At 39.7% G+C, this 25,852-nt stretch overlaps 1 protein-coding gene across 2 annotated transcripts in view; it reads right to left on the reverse strand.

The window, feature by feature from the left end:
- The window catches only part of LOC127374655 (contactin-associated protein-like 4), a 72,234-nt gene that overhangs the window by 13,481 nt on the left and 32,901 nt on the right, over positions 1 to 25,852 (reverse strand). The window contains exons 6-19 of one of the 2 annotated variants that reach the window (XM_051420278.1): positions 18,565 to 18,740; positions 18,325 to 18,471; positions 16,491 to 16,758; positions 16,096 to 16,245; positions 15,807 to 15,978; positions 12,315 to 12,421; positions 10,575 to 10,694; positions 10,162 to 10,362; positions 9,210 to 9,372; positions 8,720 to 8,847; positions 8,351 to 8,521; positions 6,219 to 6,437; positions 3,474 to 3,713; positions 790 to 1,020 (exon numbers count right to left, since the gene is read on the reverse strand). In XM_051420278.1, coding sequence (XP_051276238.1) covers positions 790 to 1,020; positions 3,474 to 3,713; positions 6,219 to 6,437; positions 8,351 to 8,521; positions 8,720 to 8,847; positions 9,210 to 9,372; positions 10,162 to 10,362; positions 10,575 to 10,694; positions 12,315 to 12,421; positions 15,807 to 15,978; positions 16,096 to 16,245; positions 16,491 to 16,758; positions 18,325 to 18,471; positions 18,565 to 18,740 — 2,493 coding nt within the window. Of the gene's footprint in view, positions 1 to 789; positions 1,021 to 3,473; positions 3,714 to 6,218; positions 6,438 to 8,350; positions 8,522 to 8,719; positions 8,902 to 9,209; positions 9,373 to 10,161; positions 10,363 to 10,574; positions 10,695 to 12,314; positions 12,422 to 15,806; positions 15,979 to 16,095; positions 16,246 to 16,490; positions 16,759 to 18,324; positions 18,472 to 18,564; positions 18,741 to 25,852 lie in introns of both variants that reach the window. The other variant, XM_051420271.1, reaches the window with a different exon arrangement.

A 25,852-nucleotide genomic window follows, 5' to 3' on the forward strand; every position in this document is an offset into this window, starting at 1 on the left:
GTGGCGTTAGAAGATGTGGGTGACTTCAACTATATATGGTGCAGTTTGCCACAAATTTAAGAGCAAGGTGGATAAAATTATGTCATGTCTTTCAAAGGCATGTTACATTTCTGAAAAACATTGTTGGAGTGCCATAACAAGAGCTGACAGCAAGGAGGTTAGTTGAATACCGCTAGTAAATAAAACAATTTGTATACGGCCAAGAAAACATTGACTTCATGCAAGTTGGTCAGAAATCTACTTGCCCGAAGTGCATTTTACTTGTGGACAAAATAATAGAAAACACCGGTCCTTTCATGTGGCATTAGTCTCTTTATGTTACCACATTTTGTTACATGCATTACTACATTTTGAGTTAATGTAAGTTCATTATCCTAAAGTTAAGAGGCTTTACATTACCCCTTTCTGCCAAGCATCACAACTACGCAACACAGATCAAAACAAATCGGAAAGTTTTCATACGTCACCATATTTCTCTTTCATGCTGATTCAAAGGATCTATAGAGCCACGAACACATAAATTGTGGAAACTAAAACCCTAATTGTGAGATAACCATGCACCATCAATGCTGATGCCATACTGGAACATACAGGGCCATCCAGTGAAATCCAGCAAAGCAGACAAGAGCAAAAATAACAAGGCAAGTTCCAAAAGCTGTGGAGCTTGTTTACAGTGTAAAATAGAGAAAGAAACAAAAGCCTCCTTCAGTCAGTGGACAGACAGAGAAGATTACCCTCATGATGATGATAAAGGTCAAGCCAAATGATCAAACACGACAGAGCACTTACCATGCTTGTTGAGCAGCAGAGCCAGGTACTCTCTGTGGTAGGAGTCAACGTAGAGGAGCAGAGCGGGACTCTGGCTGGTCCTGAAGCTCAGAGAGACGTTTTCTGCTCTCAGGGTCATGTCAGAGTAGATGGAGGAGGGCAGGGTGCTGCTGCTTCTGTTCAGCTTGTTCGACAGCGGCTCCTTTAGGGTGTAGCTGACTGAAGTTCCCAACTTGAAGCTGGCTGAAACCTCTGCAGGGAGCAAGATAATGTCCAAAAGTTAATTTATAAAATTTGCAAACATTTGGCATTTGGTAAGCAGTTATGTTGTACGTGTGGGATGTGCATTTCTGAAATTGGATGTAAAAAAGCTGAGTTTAACTAAAGTGAAAGTTTGGTTTACAGTTTGCCTGGTAATTAGGCTCAATAACTTATATATTTGGTACATACATGCACTTAGCAATTCACTTTGCCACATCAACATTGACAGCATGATTTGCATTTCAATTTTAATAAGTAGTATATACTGTATGTCTTCACACTGCATCAAAGTAACAACTAATCCCGCATTGGACTGATTCATATACTGTGTACATGCCTCAGCAGCACTGAACAGCTAATTAGTGAGCTCAAGAAAACCTGCTGACAGGTGAAAAGAACAATACAAAATTTAGCTGCTAATTATAACACGGGCGTGTATAGAGCTGTGATTTCCGTCGCAGCTATACCTGTGGAGCTTTAACAGACAACACAGCTGGGCTTGTTAATTATTGAATGCGTATGAGGCTGTGTTTCTGTGCTGATATGATGACTCAGTGTCCCTGTGATAAATAGGTGTAAGTAAGTCTAAGTGTGCAGTCTTAAGACAACTTTATGCGATGCATTAGCAACAACATTCTGCAAGGATGTCTCCATCAGGCTGACCAACCAGTGACTTAACACACAATAAGACAAGAAACAGAAACATTGTTAATACTTTATTTAGTCCAATTAGTTATTTATTAGTCAAAAGTCTGCAGGCGGCTCTTGCTTTCTATTTTAGTATCATACAATTTATTGTATTTATTGTTATGTATTGTGATCAGGAAATCCTTGCAAAAGAGACAGCCTTCTAAATACTGAGGATTTCAGAACGCTTTATTGCAGTATATTAACTCAAGTGTTCACCATCAGTATAGGGAATAATTTTAAAGTAAATGTGTGGACTAATATTTTGTAATTACAATATGAATTAGAAAAAATGTGAAACATTTTGGCATGCTGATATTGTAGGAGAAAAAGGTCAAAACAAGATTAATTATCAGCCAACCTCAGACTTTATAATTGGCCTCAAGATATACTGTATATGAAGTTTCCCACAGGATCAAGATGATTAGCAGCTGTGTATGTGATGTATTGAGTACACAGTGGTGCAGTGTGCATCATATATATATATATATATATATATATATATATAGGTGTGTATAAATGTGTGTGTGTGTGTGTGTGTGTGTGACCTCTTTAATGTGTATGGTCCCTCCTTGTATCTCTAAGAGTGTGTGTGTGTTTTATTTATAGACTTTCATATAACTTTCAGGTGCTGCACTGTAGCATGTTTTTAGACAGCCATGTTGGAGGTCTGAGGACTGAGTCTTCATGGCGCAGTGCTGCATTTAACCAGGAACTGATTATTTAACCCCTGATGCTTTCATCTCTTAAGCTGTCCTCTCTAATAAAGGGAGACAAGCCCCCCAAAATACATAAAATAAGTCTAAACTAAACCTCACTGACCCTCCTCCGCCTGTCAGTACAAACCCATGCGTAGTGTTGATCTGTCCAGAAATGATTAATGTTCTGTTGATGACGGTGATGTATATCACATTAGGAAAGGTTATATTACTTGGTGATGTTTACAATATTCAATGCTCATAATACTATTATAGACCATGTGGGGTTATTTTGGACACTCAAATGACTCAAACGACTAAATGTTCATGCCAATAGCAGTTTGTTTCTATGTTGTTTTGTTATGTACTTATATACTTGCTGAAATTGTCTACTTGGGACAAATAATAAATCAGTTGAATTGAAATAGTTCAAACCCACAGAACTTTATTTTGAATTTGTGTGAAGAACCTGATGTTTCCAAAGATATCAAATATGTCAGGGTAAATTTGGGGGAAATATAATATATAAAATGATGTACAGCTGAAGAGTTGGAAAGATAAGATAGCACAGCAAGGGGCAGCTCTACCCACTGAGCTAACCGGGCGCCCAGTTTCTCCTACTTTTGATATTAAGGGATTAAACATTGGTACGTTGAATTTCATTTTGATAGGGTCCCAAAATTCCCAGCATTTCCCACCAGCTCACTGTTGAAGGTTTGAAACTATTAATTGTACAGATTTGGAGATTTAGGTGCATAATACAAATCTAACTGGAGCTAGGATTAATTATAGCTTTTGGATTAATAACTAACAAAGCTAAAAATGGTTGAGTTCACTGAGCTCTCACATTACAACATGTAGCTTTCCATTAGACCTTCCAAGGAGCTGAGGACTAATCTGCTTTATCAGAACTTGAATCTTTTGAGGTTAACTGTAGTGTTTCTTTAGTTGTATCGTTAGGCATTAAGTCATTTTATGCACACACATGTAGCTTATTCTGGAGTGTGTCTACATGATGGCACCAGGTGTTGCTGGGAGATTGGTGCAAAGCCTGTGTACCTCTGTCGCAGAAGGCTCCGTTGTAGGCAGACGGACTGCAGTCGCAGGAAAAGCTGTTGGGTCTCTCCACACAGCGACCCTGGTTCTGGCAGAGAGAGCCATAGCTGCTGCAGTGGCCTGGACATCCCGGCTGAACCCCGGGGGTGATCTTCGCTCTCTCCTCCAGGTCCAGGGTGACGCCATTCAGCTGCAGAGAGCGAATACAACCCCGAAAGCCCTTCTGTCTGGACGCTGTGCCTCCTGAAGACACACACAAGGGATCAACTTCAGCATGCTGGAAGGCATCTTTTCCACACTCCTTTTCTTTTTCTTTTCATTTCTACAAAAGCTACACTACATCATTTAGTCTTTTAACAATGCACTTCACAGACGTCCAAAGGTAATATAGATGTATTAAAATAGCTTGTTTTGTCCGACCAACTGTTCGAAAAACAACGATACTGATATAAAACACAGAAAGAGGTAATTCCTCACATTTGAGAAACTGGAATCAGAAAATGTAAAATACTGATAAATATGACTTGAATATAAATATTATTGTCATGATTTTGGGTTTGGTTTGCTTGTTTCCTGTTTTGTAATTTTCCTTGTGTCTTACTTTACTTAACTTTCTGTCTGTTCCCTACAGTTTTGATTGTTTTGTGTATTTTGTCCTTTTCTTTGTTGTATCATTACTACTTCATCCTTGTTCAGATGTGTAGCTTTCTGCCTGCTCCTTCGTGTTTCCTCCTTGTTGGACTTATTGGATTTTGCCTGCATATTTTGCTTTGAATGATTTGGACTGCTCTCTCATGGATTTGTAAATTTATGTTTCATCACTTTTTTGCAAATAAAGCATCTGAAGTGTTCCTGCTCTGCCTTAAGGTTCCATTCCTCATGTTCAGTAACTCAGCTTGCACAAGTGTGTCAATTATCAATACTGTTTCAGATGAATTTATTAACTAAAAAAAACTAATTGATTACTTGCTGATCCCGTTAGCAGTACACATATTGTGCTGCTCATGCACAAAAAAAAAAGATTTCGAAGGCTGATGCTTTGAGTGCCAATATTTTGTTAAATAGGGCCATTCAATATCTACTGTAACTGTGACAATTCATGGACATTTTACTTTATGTTCCTCCCAGAATCTAATGGAGGAGTGGGTGGAATGAGTTTAAAACATTTAGATTTTTGGACAATATAATTGTGAAACCCACAACAATGTTCTTTTAGGCAGGAGAAACATTATAGCGTGTTTTTACATTTTAGCTACAAATCATGACTACTTTATATCACTGCAGACCAGTCAACCAAAGCATAGTGTAGGGTGTCACGCTTTTTAATGTATTTTTCCTACTGTACCTTTTTCCCTCCGTGCCTCATAAATGGTAACTTTATCAAAATAAAGTCTACAGTGTACAGAAACTAAGAGGTCAAATCATATCATGTCTCTGATCAAATTGGAGACTGACTGACTGATACCTGATTTTAATATTAACTGCTGAACATACTCTGCACCTCCACAAAATTGGTCACCACCCTCTTACTGAATTTTTAAAATGATGGGGTGATGAAACACAGTGAAACATAAACTGGCAGGTGAAAAATTCAAAGAGTTGACTTTTTTACTGGCTGTGTGCCAGCCGAGCACCATGCGGATTGTTGATATCTGGAAAGTTGGCAAGCTGTCAATCTATGTGACAGCCTGCTTTTCCTGCCTGGTTGACTGAATGTGACAGGAGAACATTTTCTTTCCTCTTTCTAGGACAGAATTGAAACCCTGAAAGTTATTGTTTTCCGACTTCTTGCATTACCACCTCCAACTGTCCTCAGAGTTCAGGCTCTGCAACATTATAATTGTCTCAGAGTGCCAAACTGGCAACCTCAAGACTGTTATGATGCGATAAACAGCTTTCCAGGACTGCAGAGTTGATGAGGTTTATATCAGGGCCCGGAGTTTCATCAGAAGCTGTCAGGAAAGGACTACCTTAACTAATGGGTTCAAACACTGTACCAAGGTTACCGCAAGGAAAATGACCACTACAAACGCAACTTTCCACTGCATCGTCTACGGGATATTTCTATCAATTTCTGAGGATTTTCCGGATAGTCTATTAGGTGTATATAAAGGAATTGTGTCCATAAACTCCTGCCTGTATACCTTACATTGTTAAGATTTAGAAACAAAGATCGTTATAGGATGATTGATCGCTTTAAGCTGTCAGTTTCAATGTGGATCAATAACTAGACAGCACTGCAATCTGTTCCCTGTACTGGATGGGAAGCAGAGCTTTAGTGCAGAGTTTTGCTGAAGGGCTTAGTCTCTGTCACTATCTGCTTTTTTCAGGAGGAGCGGAGGAGACAAAGATGTAAAACCACCAGCCTCCCTGGGGTCAATGAAAACGTACAGTACCGTAATTGTTTTTTGGTGTGTGTGTGTGGTATGTGGGAAAAAGAGAAGGATACAGAGTGAGTAAAAGGGGAGAGGAAGCCAGAAACAGAGCATATTGTAATGATTCAAGAGGTCCTCAGGTATACAAAGAAAAGTCACTAACACTCCACATTAATGTGAGATACCACATGGTTCTCACAGCAGAAAGGTTAGCATAAATGTGTCTTCCCAACAGAAATCGTTGGTGTGAATGTTGTATTTTTTTTTAATCTTTGCTGAGCTCTTTAAAAGGCACCTTTAAATTGTAATCTGTGCAGCAGCCTTGTCACACACACACACACACACACACACACACACACACACACACACACACCTATAAATAACTGGCTGTTGAGCTGCAGGTGGATGTGCCCATCAGCAGGCGCCTCCTGCGTGGCAGCAGGGAGCTCGTCAAGGCGAAGGGATGCCTCTTTAACGTTGCGCTCGGCTCGAATGCGATGCCACCTGTTGTCATCCAGTGGGACGCCAGACTTCACATGAACCTCCAACGGACCGTTACCCACGTCAAAGGAGAAGAGGACCTCAGTGGAGGCTGCGTCAGGGAAGGAAGAAAATCAAGACTTACTGTACATATTCAACAATGTCTCACTCCTCTTGTCTTCTGTATCTCCCTACAGCCAGTTCTTCCATCCAGATGTTGGCCAGTGCCACACACACACACACACACACACACACACACACACACACACACACACACACACACACACTCAAAAAGGTGTGCTCAGGCATGAATACAGTATGTACAAGCTCAAGAAAAAGGACAAAAAATACAAAACAGCAGTACCTTCTTCATAGCTCAGTCAAATCACCAAAAACGTTGCCCTATGTCCCAAATTGGCACACAATTGTTACCAACAAAAGCACACTGCCCTGTTTCAAACATGCTGAACCTGTGTGGTTTAGTCATTGATTGCAAGACTATAAAGGGCCTTTCTTCCCCCTCAAACCCCTCTTGTCACTTTTCTTTGTCTTGTTACCCTTTTACCAATGGCCAGGCTAACTCTGAAGCCCCTATTCCTTGTGACAGTTACACCACCTGTGGAAGGAAGAATAAGAAGTGTTTTTGTGACACATGAGCTCTACTGAAACTTTGATATTCACATTAAAGTAATTTATCACTAAAGTGAAGCAAACACAAACTGACACCAGCAGCTCACAAGGATGTGACACTACAGAGCAGTTGCCATAGCAACCAGTTACAATGACTCCTGGACAGCTAAACTGACAACCAACTACAAAGATAAAGCGCAACTTAAAGATGCAAAACCCTTTAATATAATGAGTAGCTACATTCAGTGTGGGCACAAGCTCGAGGGAACCAGTTTCCTGCTGGGTATATGGAGAGAAATGATTCTCTGTTCTGTGACAAATGTGTGAATCATAATCAACAGATAAAAACAAGATTTGATTTGATTACAATCTACAAACAGATACCAACCAATTTGTGAAACAAGTGTAAACAATTTAATAAATAAATACAACTCACTGCCTTTGTGGATCAGACCAATCAATGTGTCAGATGATCTATGCACACACATTCAACAAAATAAAATATAAATAAATGCAAAAAAAAAAAAAAAAAAAGGTTTTAGACATTTATATGCACAGCAAGCTTTCAAAAACAAATGTTTTTAGATTCATGAACTTGAAAAGTATTTGTGGACTACAAATGCATTTGTGAACAAATTGTCATTGCAAATTTTTTTTTTTTCATTTGTGGGTCATGAAACACACGTTTGTCACCAGCCGTAAAGCCTTCGCAAAACCTAGTTTCATGTGTGGATATATTCTATAGTATTATACAGGAATCATAAAGAGTTACTACTTCCTTTATATTTATTTTTAATGTTGTCTTTGCTTTTTTTCTGTATTACATAGGGCAGCTGAAGATAGACAGGAAAGGGGGGTAGAGAGAGGGGATGACACACAGCAAAGGGCCACAGATCTGACCCAACCCCATGGCCTCTGCAGCAAGGACCATATGGGGCACCAGCTTAAGCAGGTAAGCCATCTGTGCGCCTTGTTACTTGTACTTCTGTTTCTGTCAAGACCAGCTACAATAGAAGAAGCGGTAGTTTAAAACACTTTATCAACTTCACGTTGTCATAAAGGACAGCTACAACAGCACACACTCTGTGAGCTACTATAAAGTGTAACACTACAATGATACAGAGAACTATAAACTCCGGTTGTTATAAAGGAAATGTATTGGAGCGGGCTAGAACAATGCCACTGCAGTGATTTCCCCAAGGTGGAAAAATAATGGCTCTGTTGCTGGAAGAGTATATTTTTTTATGGTTGAAGTGGAGTTCCAGGCAGGACCGCCACCTCCAGGTGAGTATAAGCCAGATGAAACTTTAACTCCCAGGATGATCCTTCATGCTCAGGTCTTGTACATCTCAGTGAAGTCCGGATTAGACATCTAACCTAAAAGGTTTTACTTACAGCTGAGTTCGATCCGAATGAAGTCTTTGATGCCCAGGTTTTCCAGGAAGACCCCAGAGGATGAAGTGGTTTTAAACAGGAAGGAGATATCTGCACTCAGCTCTCCGTGGAATGTGGGAAAGTGGAGGTATGATGTCTCTTTGTCAAAAAATGCAGCGTTCCAGACATTCTCTGCAAATAAATGAACATCTATTAATCATGGCCTTGAAATTATAATTGTAGAGCAGAGGAATGAGTTTGTAATTCAGCTTTTACAACATTACAATTATTTGCATTCAAATGTTGCTAACGCTTAGACCGACATGACACACACACCATTTCAAAACCTAAAAATATAAGGTGACATTTAGGGCTCTGGACTGGACTTACTGTCTCCATGGCAACGGAGATGCCCCACCCTGAAGGCGCTTTCTGAGCCAGGCCTGTGGACATCACCCAGCACGAGAGATCTAACAGGAAGGGTTTCTTTATGGGTCAGCAGGCCTGAGTCATTTGCCCTGGAAGGTAGGTAGAGGACGAAGCGGAAGAAGAGGAAGAAGCTGAATTTAAGACTAGAGGGGAGAAAGATAAACTTTCATCACTAGAAAAATAAGACAGAGGAGACAGAGCATAAGAAGGAGTTTGATAATCATTATCAGCAGCAGGAGAAGAAAAAAACAGGAAGAAGAAGGGAGATGATGGGGGAGCAAAAAGGAAAATTCATCATCACTATTTCCTCCAGCAATAAAGTAAAAAAGTGTAACAGAGAAAAGTGAGATCAAACAAAATGAACTACCAGTCCATTTGGTTAAGTAGCCTACAGTATTCTTATTTTTTCAAAGCAGCATATCTCTCATTGATATGAGTATATATACAGTACCATTCGGTGCGGTCAGCATCACAGTTGCAGTGGTGTTTGGGGTCCACACAATTCTCCTGCAGGCCACAGACACACTGCTGGCTGCCTGGTGCAGCCCCGCCCCAATAAGTCTGCATCTGTCCAACACCTGGACCTCCTACCCACCAGCTTAGTGGAGGGCCATCTGTAACACACATTTGTTTCACTTGTCAGGAACTGTATTGTACATTACAACTATAATATATATTACAATATTGCATTGTATTTAATCATTAAAAATGCTTTATTTAATGATTAAATACAATGATTCAAATACAATCATTATTTGACAATTTGTGAAATGTGAAAAGTAAAATGTTAAACCACAGTAAAATTATTTAACATTTGAACTGTGCAGCTTTCTAATGACAATATACACTTACACTTATTTTATTAGGTACACCTGGTTGAACCTAATTTTAAAAAATGCAGGCCTGCAAAAAATCTTCTTCATGAAGGCTAAAATGTTTTTGTTGAAACTGTTTGCTGAGGCGTTGATTCAACTGTATTGTCACTTTGCTGCAGTTTGTACTGCTGTCTATTTGTATTGCATTATACTTACAGGTGTTTCCACTTAATTTAGTACATCAATGAGGGTAGGCTAAACAACAGAAACACCTTTCTGTTTATTGCAATACAGTTTAGCTGCACCACAAACTTCCTCTTTCATGTAGGTACGATTTATAGCAGGATTGTTGTATTAGACTGCTTTAAATTCAGCTTGGTGTACCTAATAAACTGACAAATAAGTGTAAATAAACATTATTCATAATTGATTACTAAAGCTCTGTAGAGTTTGTATTGCAATCCCATAAAGTTGCAGGACTGCAAGAGACAGTTCCTTCAACCTACATATCCGACTTCAACTTTCTTTTTAATATTAAAGGTTCTGAATAATCTGTATGTGGTGTCACAGAATATCAAATGGCCTAACCCGGTGTGTTGAGGAGGCGTGACTTCCTGCAGTGGTAGGTCAGTTCCTGTTCGCAGTGCTCTGATTGGCTAATAATGGCAGCCAGCTGCTCCTCCTCAGATGTGTATTCAAAGTGAGCTGAGTGCTGATTTTTTCCCGGCAATGGTCGGACTCTGGTCAGCTCTGTGTTATTGTGCTTGATCACTATCCATGTTTTGTCCTCTGGAGGAGAGAGAGACAGAAGAAATAACAAAGAAAGAAAATACAAAGCATGTATTTTTTATTTTTCATTTGTGTTTGTGAAAAAAATGGCCTGTAGGATGCTTTCCTCAGCAGGACTGACAGAAATAGAGGCAGGATGAAAGAGAGAGAGGGAGAGACTGGACATGAGGGTGTCTGAATGGTGTGTTTTGATGTGTGTGTGTGTCAGCTACCTGTCATGTTGCAGTATATTAGCTGCGGTCGGATGGGTCCGCTGCCGTCCACATCAATGTAATAATAACCCGATGTGTTGCCTTTGTGTTTGTATGCCTCACAGGACTGCTCGTATATAGCTGAGGAGAGAAACAGCATCATGATCATCAGAGTAATTTATGTTTGCGTTATCCTCGCTTTTGTCTTCCTTTGGTTGAAAACTGCATTGGAACTTCAGTATTTTGTTCACAATGGAGATGAAGAGAGACTGTCTAACTCTTTTCGAAAGCTTCCGCCCACAAGAGAGCCACACTGTTGTGCCTTTCCACAGTAATTATACAAAGTACGAGGCACTTCAAAATATTAAAGGAAACCTGTATTTCAGTTCACATTTTTTAAGGCAAAGCTATTCTGCTATCAAACAATCAATCAAACACATCTAAAATTTTGTAAATTATATGCCTGCTGCAAGCAGCCATGAACACTCTCTGTCCACACATGTCGGGGGCGTACTGCAAATGCATTATGTGCTACCATATTATGCATAGACCACACCATGAGAATTTCATGTAAATCAGATGATGATTGCCATACAAGGCTTACTTCCTGTTTCCAGTAGGTGTCGCTACTATAACTGAATATTGACACCTAGATGAATTCTTCACATCAAATATAAGTAATAAGTTTGGGGCTTATTGGAGACATTACAACAACTTCCTAAATGTTTCTTAGCGAAATGTCAAACATAGTCAACATGGCATGGGCACACCTTTCAACGAAAACTCAAGATATTTATAACTGTTCATCATGAAGATCCTTAGATCACACTGACTAAATTTGAAGTCGATACGATCAGTTCTCCAGTTTTTTTTTAAATACAATGCCTGGAAATGGCAAAAACCTTGTCAAACTTGCACATTAAACTCAAAATGGATGACTTCCCATTGGGTTTGGGGCAGTGCCATAAGTGGGCCGGTGCTCACCAGTACTTGATGTTTTGATGCATACTCCCAAAACCACCCTAGCAAATTCAGTTTTTGGACCTCAGTATTTCAAAAACCCTGTGTACAGCAATGCTGGTGAGGTACTCCTAAATGCCTGCGTCTCCATGTAAACACGTAACTAGCTTAACGCTAAGAAAACAGCAGTGAAAATGTCCTTGTTAACAAGGATAAAAAACAGCAAAAGAATTATTAGGGTTTTGTTGTGTTTATGGTTAGAGTTGTACTGAATTAGGGTACTTGCGCCTTTTTTGGTCCAATTCAGGCACTGGTTTGGGGAATTTCTCCAGGAGGCCTTTTGTGTATCTTGTCATTATACATGTGCCTTTTCATACATCTTGGTAAAAAAGGACGCCACAGCTGTTTTCCTTTGTAGGGGGCGCTATCGAGCCATTTTGCCACACCCATTCGCAAGACCCATATCAAATGTAAAGTTTTGCTATTTGAAAAGGGTCTGCCAAGTTTCATGACTTTTCAAGCACTCCTCTAAATCTCCCTCTTTCTTTTTTCCTGTGTCGACTGTTTTCCTCTGGACGGAGACTCCTCAGCTTCTTACACAATGACAATGATTGCTGGAAAGAGGTTTGATCTCAGCCTGACCTTCTGCCACAACATTGTCTGCAGGGACCTCAAGTTAAAAGCAACAGGTTGTCTCATTACAGTAAGCGTGTGTACACAAGTGCACACATACACATGTAGTCCATAGTGTATATGTGTGACCTTTAAACAACAACAACCAACAAAGCTTCATGCCCTTACAGCTGTGACAGGTGGCTCCGCTGTAGCCGGTGCTGGAGCAGTTACAGTGAAAGGTACTCCATGATTGACTGCAGCTGCCTCCGTGTTCACAGTGACTCTGAGAACACCTTAGAGACAGACAGAGAAAAAAAGCAAACATTTAGACCCAATACTCCCCATCACCTTTCCCCGTGTTGTAGAGCCAAGTAAGATAAGACTTTATTGATCTTCACAAGCTACCCAACTGTATATGTGATTAAAACAAGAAACAGCATGTAGCATTAAGGTTTTTCAAAATAATTTATTAAAAAAGCACAAATAAGACACACCAAGAGTATGTCCAAAGTTAAAATGCCTTATATTATAGCTGCGGTTAGCCTTAGATTTAAATGTAAGGAGGTAAAACAATTATGTTAAGTTAGGGTGAGGTTTTCCTGATGATAAAATAACAAAAACTAAAAGTTGGCTGTTTTGGCTGAAACCTGAACCCAGATCACTGAAGATAAAATGTAATCAACTGCGCTGACCTAAAACACCTCTACTTTTCACTGCATTCAACATCTAACTAGAGCTTGTTTCTGGCCGTACCCCCTCATTTATCACCGTAATGAAAGAAGATGTCACCAATTGCAACAATATTGCTCTTTTAAATGTTTTAAGTAGTTTTGGACAACAACAGAGTTACAGTATATGGCACAAAGGTGTGAGAAATATCAGGCTTAGACTATAAAGACTTTTCTTTCATTGTTGTTTTTTTCTTTTCAACACATTTTTTAATAATATTAAAATGATAAAATAACACAATTCCTATCCTTTGGTCAAAGAAAGAATATGAATAAATCAGATCAATTCTTTCTTCCTTCCCTCCACAACAGCAGTCACGATGCATTGGAGCAAAGAGCGAATATGTGTAACCACATTTGTGTGAAGTTTATTTGCTCAGAAATGTATCCCTACACCATTAATGACTGAGGCTCCAAAATGTTCCTGTCATCTGGTACAGCTTCCTGACAACACTGACTGGAACAAAGCTCTGTAAACAATGCTTACACATTCAAGTGAATATTTTTCTTGTCCGCTGTGGACATGACTCAAGAGAAGCTGTTTTCCTGCTGATCAGCAGTGTGTTTGTCGGAACACTGCTGATTTTTCTGATTGAAAAATAATCCTGGTGTTATTACTTTGTCCTTCAACTTCATGTGAGTTTTGTCATGTACTATGGCATCCAAAATACACACAGTAAAGCACGTTTGAGCAAACTCTGCTGCTGTTAACTTGGACTTTCTGCCTTCTCAGTGTCAGTCCTGTTTCAGGACTGAGCCGGGGTAGAAAGCAAAACAAGAAAGAGGGAAGGAAGAAAAGGGTTAGGACATGCGAGGAAAGAGACAAAATGGTGGAGATACTGTAGAGAGGAAGAGGGAGAGAGAAATCCAGGAAGGGGAATTAAGGTTGAGAGACGGATCGAAGGAGGGGAAGAAGGGAGGGTACAACAAAGGGGATGAAGGTTGGGATGAATGGAGCTCAGCGGCGACTGGGTAAACATATTTGGAAGGAGAAATGAGGTCAGCGAATTGTGACCGCAGAGAGACGAAGAGAGAAAGAGAGAGGGAGAGCAGCATGTATTTTTAATCTTTTAGTCAGTGGGAAATTTACTGTTCTAAAAAGCCTTACTCAGCAGGCTTGTCAGATGGTAACGTTTGCTTTTAAGTACAAATTTCTTTGCTTTCCTTTTAAAAGTAAGTTGGGATGGAGGCAGGTGCAGTACTTTGTATTTACTCGCTACTATGTGCTTTTAAATATATGCATTAGGCAGTCTATTGTGACCTCACTTATCTTGCAAAGCATGTGTCTTTTTTTTAACTGATGAATTCAATGTGCATATGACTAGTCAAGCAATGCTTATTTCAGGGAAGTACACTGTAGGTTGGAGGTGAGGGGTTGGAGAAGTGCAAATCAATTTTTCAGGTTGACATTTTATTGAAACAAAAGCTGCTCAGAGGATAACATGCACGTCATATACCAGTGGGCTGTAATGATTTGGAAAAAGGTCTAATGTCATGTTCTGAGAGCAATGTATTATTGCTCACACACAACACAACATTAAACTGACACAGTGGAGCTTGACTTGACATTCTGTGCAATACAAAAAGATAAAAGGGAGAGGCCACAGTATTTAATGATACGGAAATGTCTAGATTATTGATTCTGTCTAATAGGGGTAATGGATTATTTGTGAACAATATCTGTGTTGGTTCAAGAGCATTTCAGTTCCCTGGATATGTATGTATGACTCTAATATCCCTATAAAATATAATATTGCCCATCAAAAGCAAGATAGCAAGATTGTATTTAACTTTAAGCTGTGACTGCCATCCAGCTGATTTTTATTGCTACATACATCTAAAATGCAACAGATGCATGTTCAACAGAATCATAATGCGCCAGCAACCGCAATTATTGAGGTTTTTTAAATCTAAATCCGGACATTAGGACTGACTTGAGTTCAGGAGACTCTTTAAATTGTGCTTGACTCACAATATTGCAAACTTTCATTTACACTTTCTGGACGCATTGGAGTCCAGAGTATTAAAAACCATCAACATAAGCAAAATGGTAATGATGATGGTCATCTGGCAATAACAATTTAAAGGTCCAGTGTGTAACATTTAGGAGGTTCTATTGGCAGAAATGGAATATAATATTCATAGGTATGTTTTTGTTAGTGTATAATCACCTAAAAATATAAGAATAATTGATTCATTGCTTTAGAATGGGTTCTTTTGATTTAAAAGGGGAGCGGATCCTCTTCTATCGCCATGTTGAACCTCCCTGTTTCTACAACCAAACACTGACTCTAGATAGGGCATTTCACATTTGTGCAAGCTTTGCAGCTAGGCTGAGCTGTGTTCACATGCTTCACCGATAGATCCTACACCCAGGTCCATAAAAAAGTAGAAGCAGAGAGCAAATATCCACTAAAACTAACTTTGAAACAACATATCCTTGAATTGCACAGAGCCAACAGACTCTAAATGTTGTTTGTGGCTTTCCTGGATAGAGTATTCTCTCTGTAACAGTCTATATACTGTAGTATGGTACCACTGCTTCTTGCAAATAAATCACATCTTTAAGAAACCGGGAAAGCAAAACTCAATTTCAGCTCAGAGAAAGGAAGCTGCACCTAGACAGACAAAACAATAACTGGATTTTCTTCTGAGTGAGCAAACATTTTTGGAAATATTCAGACAGGAATACTGATGCCATAAATCCCTCTGTATCCAATCCACTGCTGTCTAATAATCCATATGTAACCTCATTTCACAGGAAGCCAGTCAAGGAGCCTTCAGAGGGAGATTAACAGGGTTTACAGGAAGAGTGACAACAAGTCAGTACCTTCGAACACACACAACTAGGTATTACATAAAATAATATGTGTCAAACCAACCTTTCTTCGATAAATAAAGGTAAAAACAAATGTAGCATTTAGCATTTGCTTGATCAATTAGGTCTGACCTGTCGATGATACCACACATGTCAATCTGCAGGTGACTGTAGTTTCCCATCAGCCTCTGCTGCACCATAATCAAGTCCACCTGTTGGTTGTCCACAGTCAGCAGGCGCATGCAGCCCTGGAAAGTCTTGAAAGGGTTCATACACTCCTGGCTGTTCCCTTCAGCAGGGCAACCTATGCAGGGAGGAAAAAACATCAGTCAGGCAATCAAACAACAAACAATGATGTCCACCCTAAACCTGTCAGAATAATGCTAGTTTGTGCATGTGTAGGTCTGTGTATCTCTCTTACCACCAAAGAAAAGCTGACTTCCCGTGGTAAGAAGAAATGAGGGACTGGCGTGAGACGAGGCTCCTTCATCTCCGTCCACAGCGACAGTCAAATGTCCTCGTCTGGAGATCAGCTCCACAGAGTGCCACTGACCATCATTCAGAGCTGAACCTGAGAACACACAGATACAGTATACTGTTCACAAAGACACATATATATTGAAAATCTTACAGGGTTAAGATTAGAATTCTAGGTATTCACTAATTGATCTCTGTAGTATTTTCCTTGTCTCACAAGGAGGTCAGAGGTCTGGCTCAGCTGCAAAACAATGCTTGTTGAAACTGGTATTGATTCAGTATGTGGCACTTGAGGTGAGAAAATTATGGTTTAGATTGCAGGTTTGTGCTCAGACTGACCTGCACTGAGCTCCAGCGGTGACCTGCCAGACTTGTGGATCTGCAGATGGAGCCTGGCTTTGCTCAGGTACAGCCAGACTGCACCCCCTTGCTTTGGGAGAACAAAGGTCAGCAGCAGCCCACCTCTGTTCCACGTCTGAAACTGAAGCCCCACCGACGTGACAGTTGATGACAATTCTGGCACCCCTCGCAACCAGAGATAGCTCTGGGGACTGGTGAACGTCATGGCAACAAAAACGGGTTCAGCACAAGAAAAGGTCACATTACCCTGAGATAGGTGAGGAGAGGGGAAAAGATATGGAGAGGGGAATTATTACAGCAAAAGAAGGAAAACAGGATAACGCATGAATATGAATTCATTTCTAAGGCGGCATGGTGGCGCCTTGATGCACAGAGATCTCATCAGCAAGTCTCCTTAAAGAGCATGAGCATATTACCATAATGATAATAGCCAGGCTTAGAATAAGCACAAGCAGACCAAACTGAAGTCACCAAAGTCATCCAACAGCTTTCTAAGGTCATAGAAAAAGTATGGGGGTGCAGAAAAACACAGGAAGAAAGAGAAAGAAATAAAACTGTGATTAAGGGACTGGGAGCAGTTGGTCATCTCTGTATGCAGGCTCATAGTTGTGAGAAGTGGTAATTAGAGTAAGTCCACAGCCAGGGCACCAACAGTGATATGTTACTTCCCAGGTTCCCTCCTGGGCTTCTGTTTTCAGTGGAGTATGCAACGCACAGACACTTCAAATCAAATCTAAAAGCTCTTTGTGGGGTAGTTAAAGCGATATACAGTAATGCGGCCTGAAGAGGAGAATGCCGTAGAGATTTTTCAGCGGTGCACACACGAATACAAATACAGACAGAAATACGAAGGCATGCATTCTTATTTAGACTGATGGGGCTATTTCCTTACCTCTTAAAAGTTTAATAAGTGTACTTTGAGATAACATTTTCACTTCTTCAGAAATAAAGATTCAGCAATGTATATTGTGTACCATACTTAGTCTTTTGCATTCCCACCTTATTATGATTTTATTTGTCTTAAACGTGATACTCCTCAACAACAGACAGTGTTAGTGATTGATATATAATATTAATTTAGTAAATGTGTTGTGTGCAAGCAACAATACACTCTAAGGTGTCCTGACACAAAAGAAACGGACAAGGAGAAGGCAAAACAAAGTGGAGTTTAGTTTATTGTGCACTGACATAATTTGTCTGTAGTCAGTTTAACAAATGTTAGATCAGTCGCATTATTAGCTTTTATCTAGTAATGAAGTATCAAGCAGAAGCATTGTTGCAATGGTGACCATAATCTTATTATGAAGTACCTTGTGCAGTGATTCAGGACTGTGGATTGAATGCTGACTGGTTTGTTTGAGGTGCTCTCTTATAGGGTTTTAATGGACACCATCAAGCTAATCAAAAATGTGTATTTTTTCATGGCCAGTTGTATAAAGTAACAAAGTGCATTATGTAAAATACAATTTTGAGGTACCTGTACTTTACTTCTACCCCATTTCAGAAGGAAACATTGTGCTTTTTTCTCCAATGCATTTATTAGTTGCTTTGTAGATTTAGACAATTAATATAAAATATAACCAAAAAATATATATAGATTATGCTGCTCTGTAATATATAAAGTAGTATTCAAAAATTGGGTATAAAATTCCACCACTTTCCATGGTCCAATACGTATGTTGGTGCAAATGACTCTCAAACAGTATATGAATCTCATTTCTGATTTATGTCCCTTTATGCCCTCAAATAGTGGATCCACAGTGCTATAAACAAACATGCACATACAAACACACTTTTCATTGAGCCAGTTTACCTTCACAGAGACCCGCTGGTCTTTCTGTTTGGCAAGGTCTACCAGATTCATGCCGTTGTAAACAAGATTTTCCAAACAGCCGTGAAAATTTTTGTTTGACCCGACTGACCTCGGAGAGCTGGGGCCCTGGTCTGCTCCCACTCTCATCTGTACAGAGACGAATGAGCAGAACACATAGTTAAAAAGAAATAAAGAGGGTGTTTTTCTGTTTGTGTGCGTGCCACACCAATACAAACACACCTGGTCGTAGTCCCAGTGGGTGAGTCTCGGTGGGATCTGCGCCCACAGCGTGCTTTTGTCCACGGTGAGGTTGAGGTGAGTGCTGTGACGCTCCACTGCGATGTGGTGCCAGTGTTGGTCGTCTAACAGGCTGCCCAGAGACACCAGATGATGGCTGTCGGGAGAAGAACTCCTCCCTGCAGTGCATGAAGAAGACAAAAATTGAGATGAAGATGTGGATAGAGGAGAGTAAAGTCTCTTGAATTTGTTTTTTAAATAAAATACAGTCAGTGCAGATACTTGGAAACTGATATTGATATCAGATATTTGAGGTTGCTGAATTTTCATTCTTCTGGCTATCAGCTAGTTATTAGAAATAAATTAAATTTTTTCCCCTGTAGAAATCCTGTCTTTGGTTAATTCTTAAATTTTTTTTCTAATGTTTAATTCAGAGAGATAATTATACTCTGATATATTTTTATTTCCAACAGCATAGTGGGAAATGTAGCTCTCTGGGAACAAAGTGTGCACCGAATCCCAGTTTACTCCTCATGAACTGGCAGTACAGTAGTGCCACAGTTTTTTGTTGGGGATCACATCTCTAAATCTACATCTAAAACTGAGAAAGAACCAGAAAAGGTAGGTGGTAACACATAATTAACACTAAAGGGAGTAGAGACAGAGGAAGAATGGCATAAATAACTGACAAAGGAAGTGCTGCTGGTTCTCTGCACTCCCTGAAGTGTTGGCAGAGTGCAGAGTTTCTGCTGAGAGGGAGGTGAAGACAGAGCTAAATGCACTCGGTCATTAAATATTAATTAGATATTGTTGGAGCAGACAATGTTGTCTGTGTGGGGAAAAGTAGTAAAGAGAAAGAGAAAAGGAGACAGAGGCCGAGACAGTCAAATGTGTTCAGTCATCAATCATCATTGATCTGTCAGTCAGATACTTGGCAAAGCAGAGAGAAACTAGAGAGAGGGAAGGAGACAGACGGAGATAGAGGAGGAAAGAGTGAAGTGTACTTAATCATCAGCAGACAGATGTTAGCGCATGTCAAAGAGAGAGAGGGAGAGGGAAATGAAGGCAAAGTCAAGTGTATTTAGTCATTACTGATAACACATACAGTGTCTTTCATTGCAACCCTGTCTCCATGTTTATACACTGAAAGTATCAACGGAATGTTCTCTAACAATGTACTACATTTAATTTGTTTTCATACAATATAAGCTCTCAACTGACACTATGTTAAACGTCGAAGGCACTCACAGCATTTGGTTAGGGTTCGGGAAAAAGAACTTGGTCTTGATTAGTATGGGTAAAATCAACAGATATGTTTACTTTATCAATATTAAACCATGAACCACAATCTTTTGCAGAACCACATAGAACTGAAGTGAATTTGCCTGCTGAGGTGAAAATTTTTAATTTGTAAACCATCTTCACAGTGCGTGTGAGGGAACAAGAGAAGCAGAGAGCCCAAAATGGAGAAATACAATTAATACAATCTTGCAAAAAAAGAGCTTTTATATCCATTTGACCATTAATGAAACTATTCACAACCATTAGTCACAGCATTAAACTCAAGTCGTCACTACATCATCAAACCTCCAGTATATTATGCAAAAAACGTAATGATTGAATTTCACTGTCAGTTTCTTGTATGAGTGGGCACTAAGGAGTCTATCAGTCAAGCAAATTTTCTGGGGTTGTTTCTTTTCTTGTATTGTAATATTATTTCTGTTTTGTTATTATCCATATTTGTCACATTTGAGACTAATATTGTGGAACTATAAAATCCCAAATAGTTCTACTTAAAGGTACCATGGAGAGTTTTTGTTACCTCTAGAAGTGCTATTGTGCAGATCTTTTTAGATGAATGTGCCAATCAAGTCATCGAACAAGACTGGTAGCATGTAAACATGAATGTAAACAATGTGGGTTTCAAAATGCAATTCAACATGTCTGTTTGACCTAAAGGACACACACAATACCTTTTGGTGATTAACACTGAATGTAAACGTAACCTTTGTTTGTTTACCAGCAAACAGCACATATAATACATATACATTATGTATGTATTATAAGTAATATAAGTTAGTAAGTAAATTGTTGTACTTGATCCAACTTAATAGTAAACCATAGGCCGTTGCATGGCATTGGGCTGCCTTTAATGAATTCCCCTCTCTCTATATCAAGATCCTTCACAACGATAATGTTTGTTCTATATTCATGTCTGCAGTAAACTTTTAAGAATTCCTCTGGTTGATCTCCCGAATCACGGCTGTCGCCTTAATTTCCAGGGGCGTATCCTCAGGATTGATGTAGCCTTTTCCAAGGAATTTCCCAGTGTGTATGATTTAGCGGCATCTAGCAGTGTAGTTGCAGACCACAAGTCTCTCAGTTCACCCTTCCCTTCCAAGCACAAAGGGGACCCTATCTAGAGCCAGTGTTGGGTTTGGCCGTTCGGGGTTACTATAGAAACATGGTGGTTCAACATGGTGGCCTCCATATCCATATTATATCTGCAGATGTAAAAGGCTCTTAGGTAACAAAAACATGATGATTCTTATTTTCAGGTGATTATACACTAATGAAAACATACCTGTGAATATTATATTCCATGTAACGCCAATAGATTCTCCTAGATGTTACACACTGGACCTTGAGGGGATCTGTATGGAGCTGCTAAAAGTTCATCAGTCTTTTTTTTACTTTTTACAGTGTAGGTTTCTGTGTTAGATCATTTCAGACAGCTCCCTAAGGCAATATCACCTAATCATCTGCTGTCTGCTCCTGCATTACAGCTCTTCGCTACAACTCTAAATCTAATTTTGTTGGAAGACACTGACAGATCTTATCAGATGACAGCCTGCTGTAATTGTTTCAGCATTTCATTATATTCTGTTCAGCTTAAATGATTGAGACGGTATACACAATCAGTCATCGCAAGCATAATGTGAAACCTCTGAACCTGCTTCCAACAAGTGCTCCTGCAAGGAGAAAATTTCAGAAACCTTATGTGTTTGAAGACTTTGCTAAACAACAAATAAAGAGGAAAAGTTAATACAACATTGACATCCAACTGCTGTTTCAGTTCTTCCTTTTGGGAGCCATTTTAAGATGTGTAAAAAATATATGAGTAATGTTTAAAATTTATGTTATTTTATGTGAGTCGTCAAAATGTGAAAGAAAAGAAAACATAAAACTGCCTCTGAGCTGCCAGAATCAAGCAGACATTGTAATTATTTCTTCCTTTCATTTTATTTTTATGACTGGCTGTCTACAAAAATCAGTCGACACAATCAGCAACTTTTAAACGTCAGCAACAATCAGCGATCTCTAAACATATCCACAGCAATAACTCCAGGAAGAATTGTTTGAAGAAGCCTTGCTTCAAACCACTTGATCTTGACACTGAACCGGCAACTAAATCCGGGACCATTTGAGCCTCATACAGGCTATGCAGCTAATCAGCTTGTCATTGTGAGTCAAACATGGCCTCTGTATTACTGGAACGAGTCAGCTGTGGGCTGTAAAATTAAGCACAGCTGGCTTTCTCTGACATGTTGCTTCTTAGATGAAGGCTAAGCCCCTTATTTACAACCCTGTGAGACTGAACACAACGGAGACACCTTCCTATAAATCACTATGGATCGAGTAGAATAACATGGTAAGTCGATACTGCAGGATTGAACACTACACACAGCCCACCATTCACTGAGACAGCTGAGCTGACAGACTGTATCCAGAATGAGTCATCATCTGCTTCCAGCCAGCATCTGTTTTTATACTTCTGTAGACAGGGACTAACAGAAAGACAGAAATAAAACAAAAAACATTTGATATGAGTGCTTAAAACCTCCCTGTGTATAAGATTCTTGATTTTGTATTGAGAGTAAATCAAAAACTCAGATAAATATAATAGAATTAAGCAAGACCAGACCATTGCTTTTGCTTTTCATACATATCAGGGGCTCTGTCTTACAGTCCCATCAGTCCTTTAATACATGATGGAGCTCCAACAGCAACTGAACCTTCAGCGCGAACAGTTTTAATACAACCACAAATCAATGTTCTCTATTTCAAAAGCTTCTACCTGAAACTCTGAGTTCACAGGCAGCTCCAGTCAACTCCTTGGGGAAGAATTTGAGGCTTTTTCTTCAGATCAAAAGTAAACCACATGGATAAACTCAACAGATCCAACTTTCACATTGAGTCTGCATGTGATGAACTCACACAGCATAAAAGAGATCACCTCTCCATCCCAAGAGCTCACTTACCTGGTCTGTTTTCTCTGCTCTTTATGTCTTGTCCGGCTTTTTATACGGGTGCACATACAGGGTATGAATTGTACTCAATGTGTATTATTGTACATAAGGGGAAAAAATCAAGTTTTTATCTTCTTTTATGAAACCTTCATTCTTTAACAAACAAAAGCTCAGCCAGAAGGCATAAGATCAGTGAACATTGATCCCTGGTATATTTACCTTTATAAAATATTCTAGTGGGACCAAAAAAAAAAAAACTGAGCTTAATTAGCCAGTGAGTTACAGAACTATAAACCCACATTTCGATGAATGTATAGCAGCAAGGAAATGGATGAAAAAAAGGATGCTTTTGCTGGCAGCGCATACATTTTAATAAGCCAGTGTATTTATTTAAACAGCTTGGATGGCTACAGGCAAACAGAGTGGAACTAAGGGTCTTCTGTTAAGTGCTGCTGAAGGCTGTTTAGGGTACACCAGGGAACAAAACTCTCATAGCGGGTGTTACGGTGGGGGCCTGACCAGCACACACTAATGAGAATCTAATGCAGGCAAAGGTGCAAATTAGTTAATTACCCCTGTTTTCAAGTTTTTAAAGTGATTAATGCAGTAGCGGTTTTGGTCATGGGTGAAGCAGGCAGCCGCCCAGGGCGGCATTTTTTCATGACACATGGGGGGTAACACGGGCAAAAGTCCTCTGCACCGCAAAGCGGATTTCTATTATCTATCTGTTCTATCATATCACTGTGTGGGGAATTGGCAAATTGGCGCCCCCTACAGCTGCAAGCGCCCCTGCTTGCTGAGAAGGTGCCGTGCACAGAAGCTATGTGAAAAGGGGAAGGGGAAGGGGGGCGTGGGACAGTTCACCTCTAGGTCTCCCTAATGGGACAGACAAGGGGGGGAACGGGGATCCACTGTAAGTCAGTCACACCTCGACTTTCTTCCAAATAACGCAATTATATATTATTGTTGCTCTCTGCTCTTGTTACTTTTTTATATATCTGATTGTATGTTTGGCACATTTATGTATATAGTGTATATTTATGGATGTCCTTGTGGTTCTCTAAGTTCTGATAACTTCACTTATATTATGTGCAGAATTTTGTGTTTTTTTTTTTTTTTTTAATTACGGGGGGGGCTCGAAGGGGGACTCGCCCAGGGTGTCATTCAAGATAGTACCGCCACTGGATGTATAAGTATACTAATGGCCTGGATTTAGAGTTGCTGGCATTACATTTCTAGTGCTAACTTTAACTTTTGGCTGTGGCTTAGTAGGTAGAGCGAGTCGTCCACTAAACGTAGGGTTGGCTATCCGGTCCCACAGTTCCCCATGTTCAAGTGTCTGGACTGAACCTAAAGTGCTCCACTGGTGCCCACGGGTGCCCCTTGTTCCTAGTAATAGATGGGTCAAATGAGGAGGATGAATTTCATTTCCATGTATGCAAATGTTGTGAAATGACAACTGTAGCGTCGGATTCTTCTTCTACAGAAACTCTGACCTTTGGGTAATGTTCAAAAAGCACTGTGATCTAGAAGCACAACAGTTTCCCTTAGTTAATGATTATGAAAAAAAAAACTCCTCTCATTGAGTTTCATGCAAAACAGTCACTAAGAATTCACTGTTTCACAGAAGTTCTTTAGAAGTACATTGGCATCTTGGGGCAGTGGCTGTGGCTCAGAGGAAGAGCGGGTCAATCAGAAGGTTGTTGGTTTGATCCCCGGATCCTCCCGCCACATGTCGAAGTATCCTTGAGCAAGATACTGAACCCCGAATTGCTCCCGATGCTGTGCATCGGTGTGTGAATGTGTAATGAATTAGTAATTTCTGTGAAGCAGCAAAGAAGAAACAGCACAACACAATTAACCTTGTTAACACTGTTCCAAGATAGTGGCGTCTTGACTTGACTGAAGAAAGAACTTGACTTAATTCATTACTAATGGTCTTTCATAACCATAAGTCAAGTTAATGCTTGCGTTTGACTACCCTTACATGCTAGTTTGCATAGCTAAGAGAGGAAAAATTGGTTTCAAATGACAAACTTTCTGAAATTTGCGTGCATGGTAACACTTTACAATAGGATACATACAATTCTGAGAAATTACCAAGGAAAGCATGAGAAATGAATCAGAAATGACCTGATAAGTAATGAATTAGTTAATAATAACTTGAATCGAGGAGTATATAATAATGATGGACGAGACACTATATTGATGAATAATAAGGTAATGATTAGAAATATCTATGAATCTGAATAACGGACACTTTATTATTTTTATTTGATACGACAGCTCAAGATGGACCAGAAAGGGGGAGAGAGAAAGGGGGGATGACTCGCATCAAAGGACCACAGGTTGGACTCGAACTCATGGCCGTGGCAGCAAGGACTCAGCCTTGGTACATAGGGGGCCACTTACTTAGTCATTCCACATTAACTCACTGAACCAACCTCTCATTTATTACTTATTACTTAATCATTAACTATTCTTTTTGTTTAACCCCAAGTAAAGCTGTACATACTGAGTACTTAATAAGTACAGTAGTTCCTCATTACGTCATAATTATCTGACCATTACCTACCCCTTTATGCCCTCTTAAGTAAAGTCATACATACTTGGTGGACTGGCAAAGAAAAAAAACACCCAAAAGGTAAGGAAGAGAGAAAATTAAGGCAAAAGAATATTTATAGAGTTCAAATTTGGCTCTTACCTCAGCATTTCCCACAGCCGCCAACACCAAGCTCAGCATAGCAGACATTGAGGAGTGACAGTAATAAGTTTTCCCCTACAGCCACATACAATACAGAAGCCAAAACCAGTTACCACTCTACTGTGCAGACCAGACACCAACCATCATATGAGTTTTTCACTGCTACCGACCTCAGACCACAAAGAGAACACACTGTTAGTGAATTGAGATGCATAAATCTAATCCACCTATGGTACCAGCAGGCTAAGACTTTTAATTATGCATATTAACATCACAAAAGTAGTAGTCCGCTCAGAGAACAATCTCCTATGAGATGTGACTGTATGCGGCGTTGTTG

This window comes from Dicentrarchus labrax, unplaced genomic scaffold (assembly GCF_905237075.1).
Source record: "Dicentrarchus labrax unplaced genomic scaffold, dlabrax2021, whole genome shotgun sequence".
Lineage (NCBI taxonomy): Eukaryota > Metazoa > Chordata > Actinopteri > Moronidae > Dicentrarchus > Dicentrarchus labrax.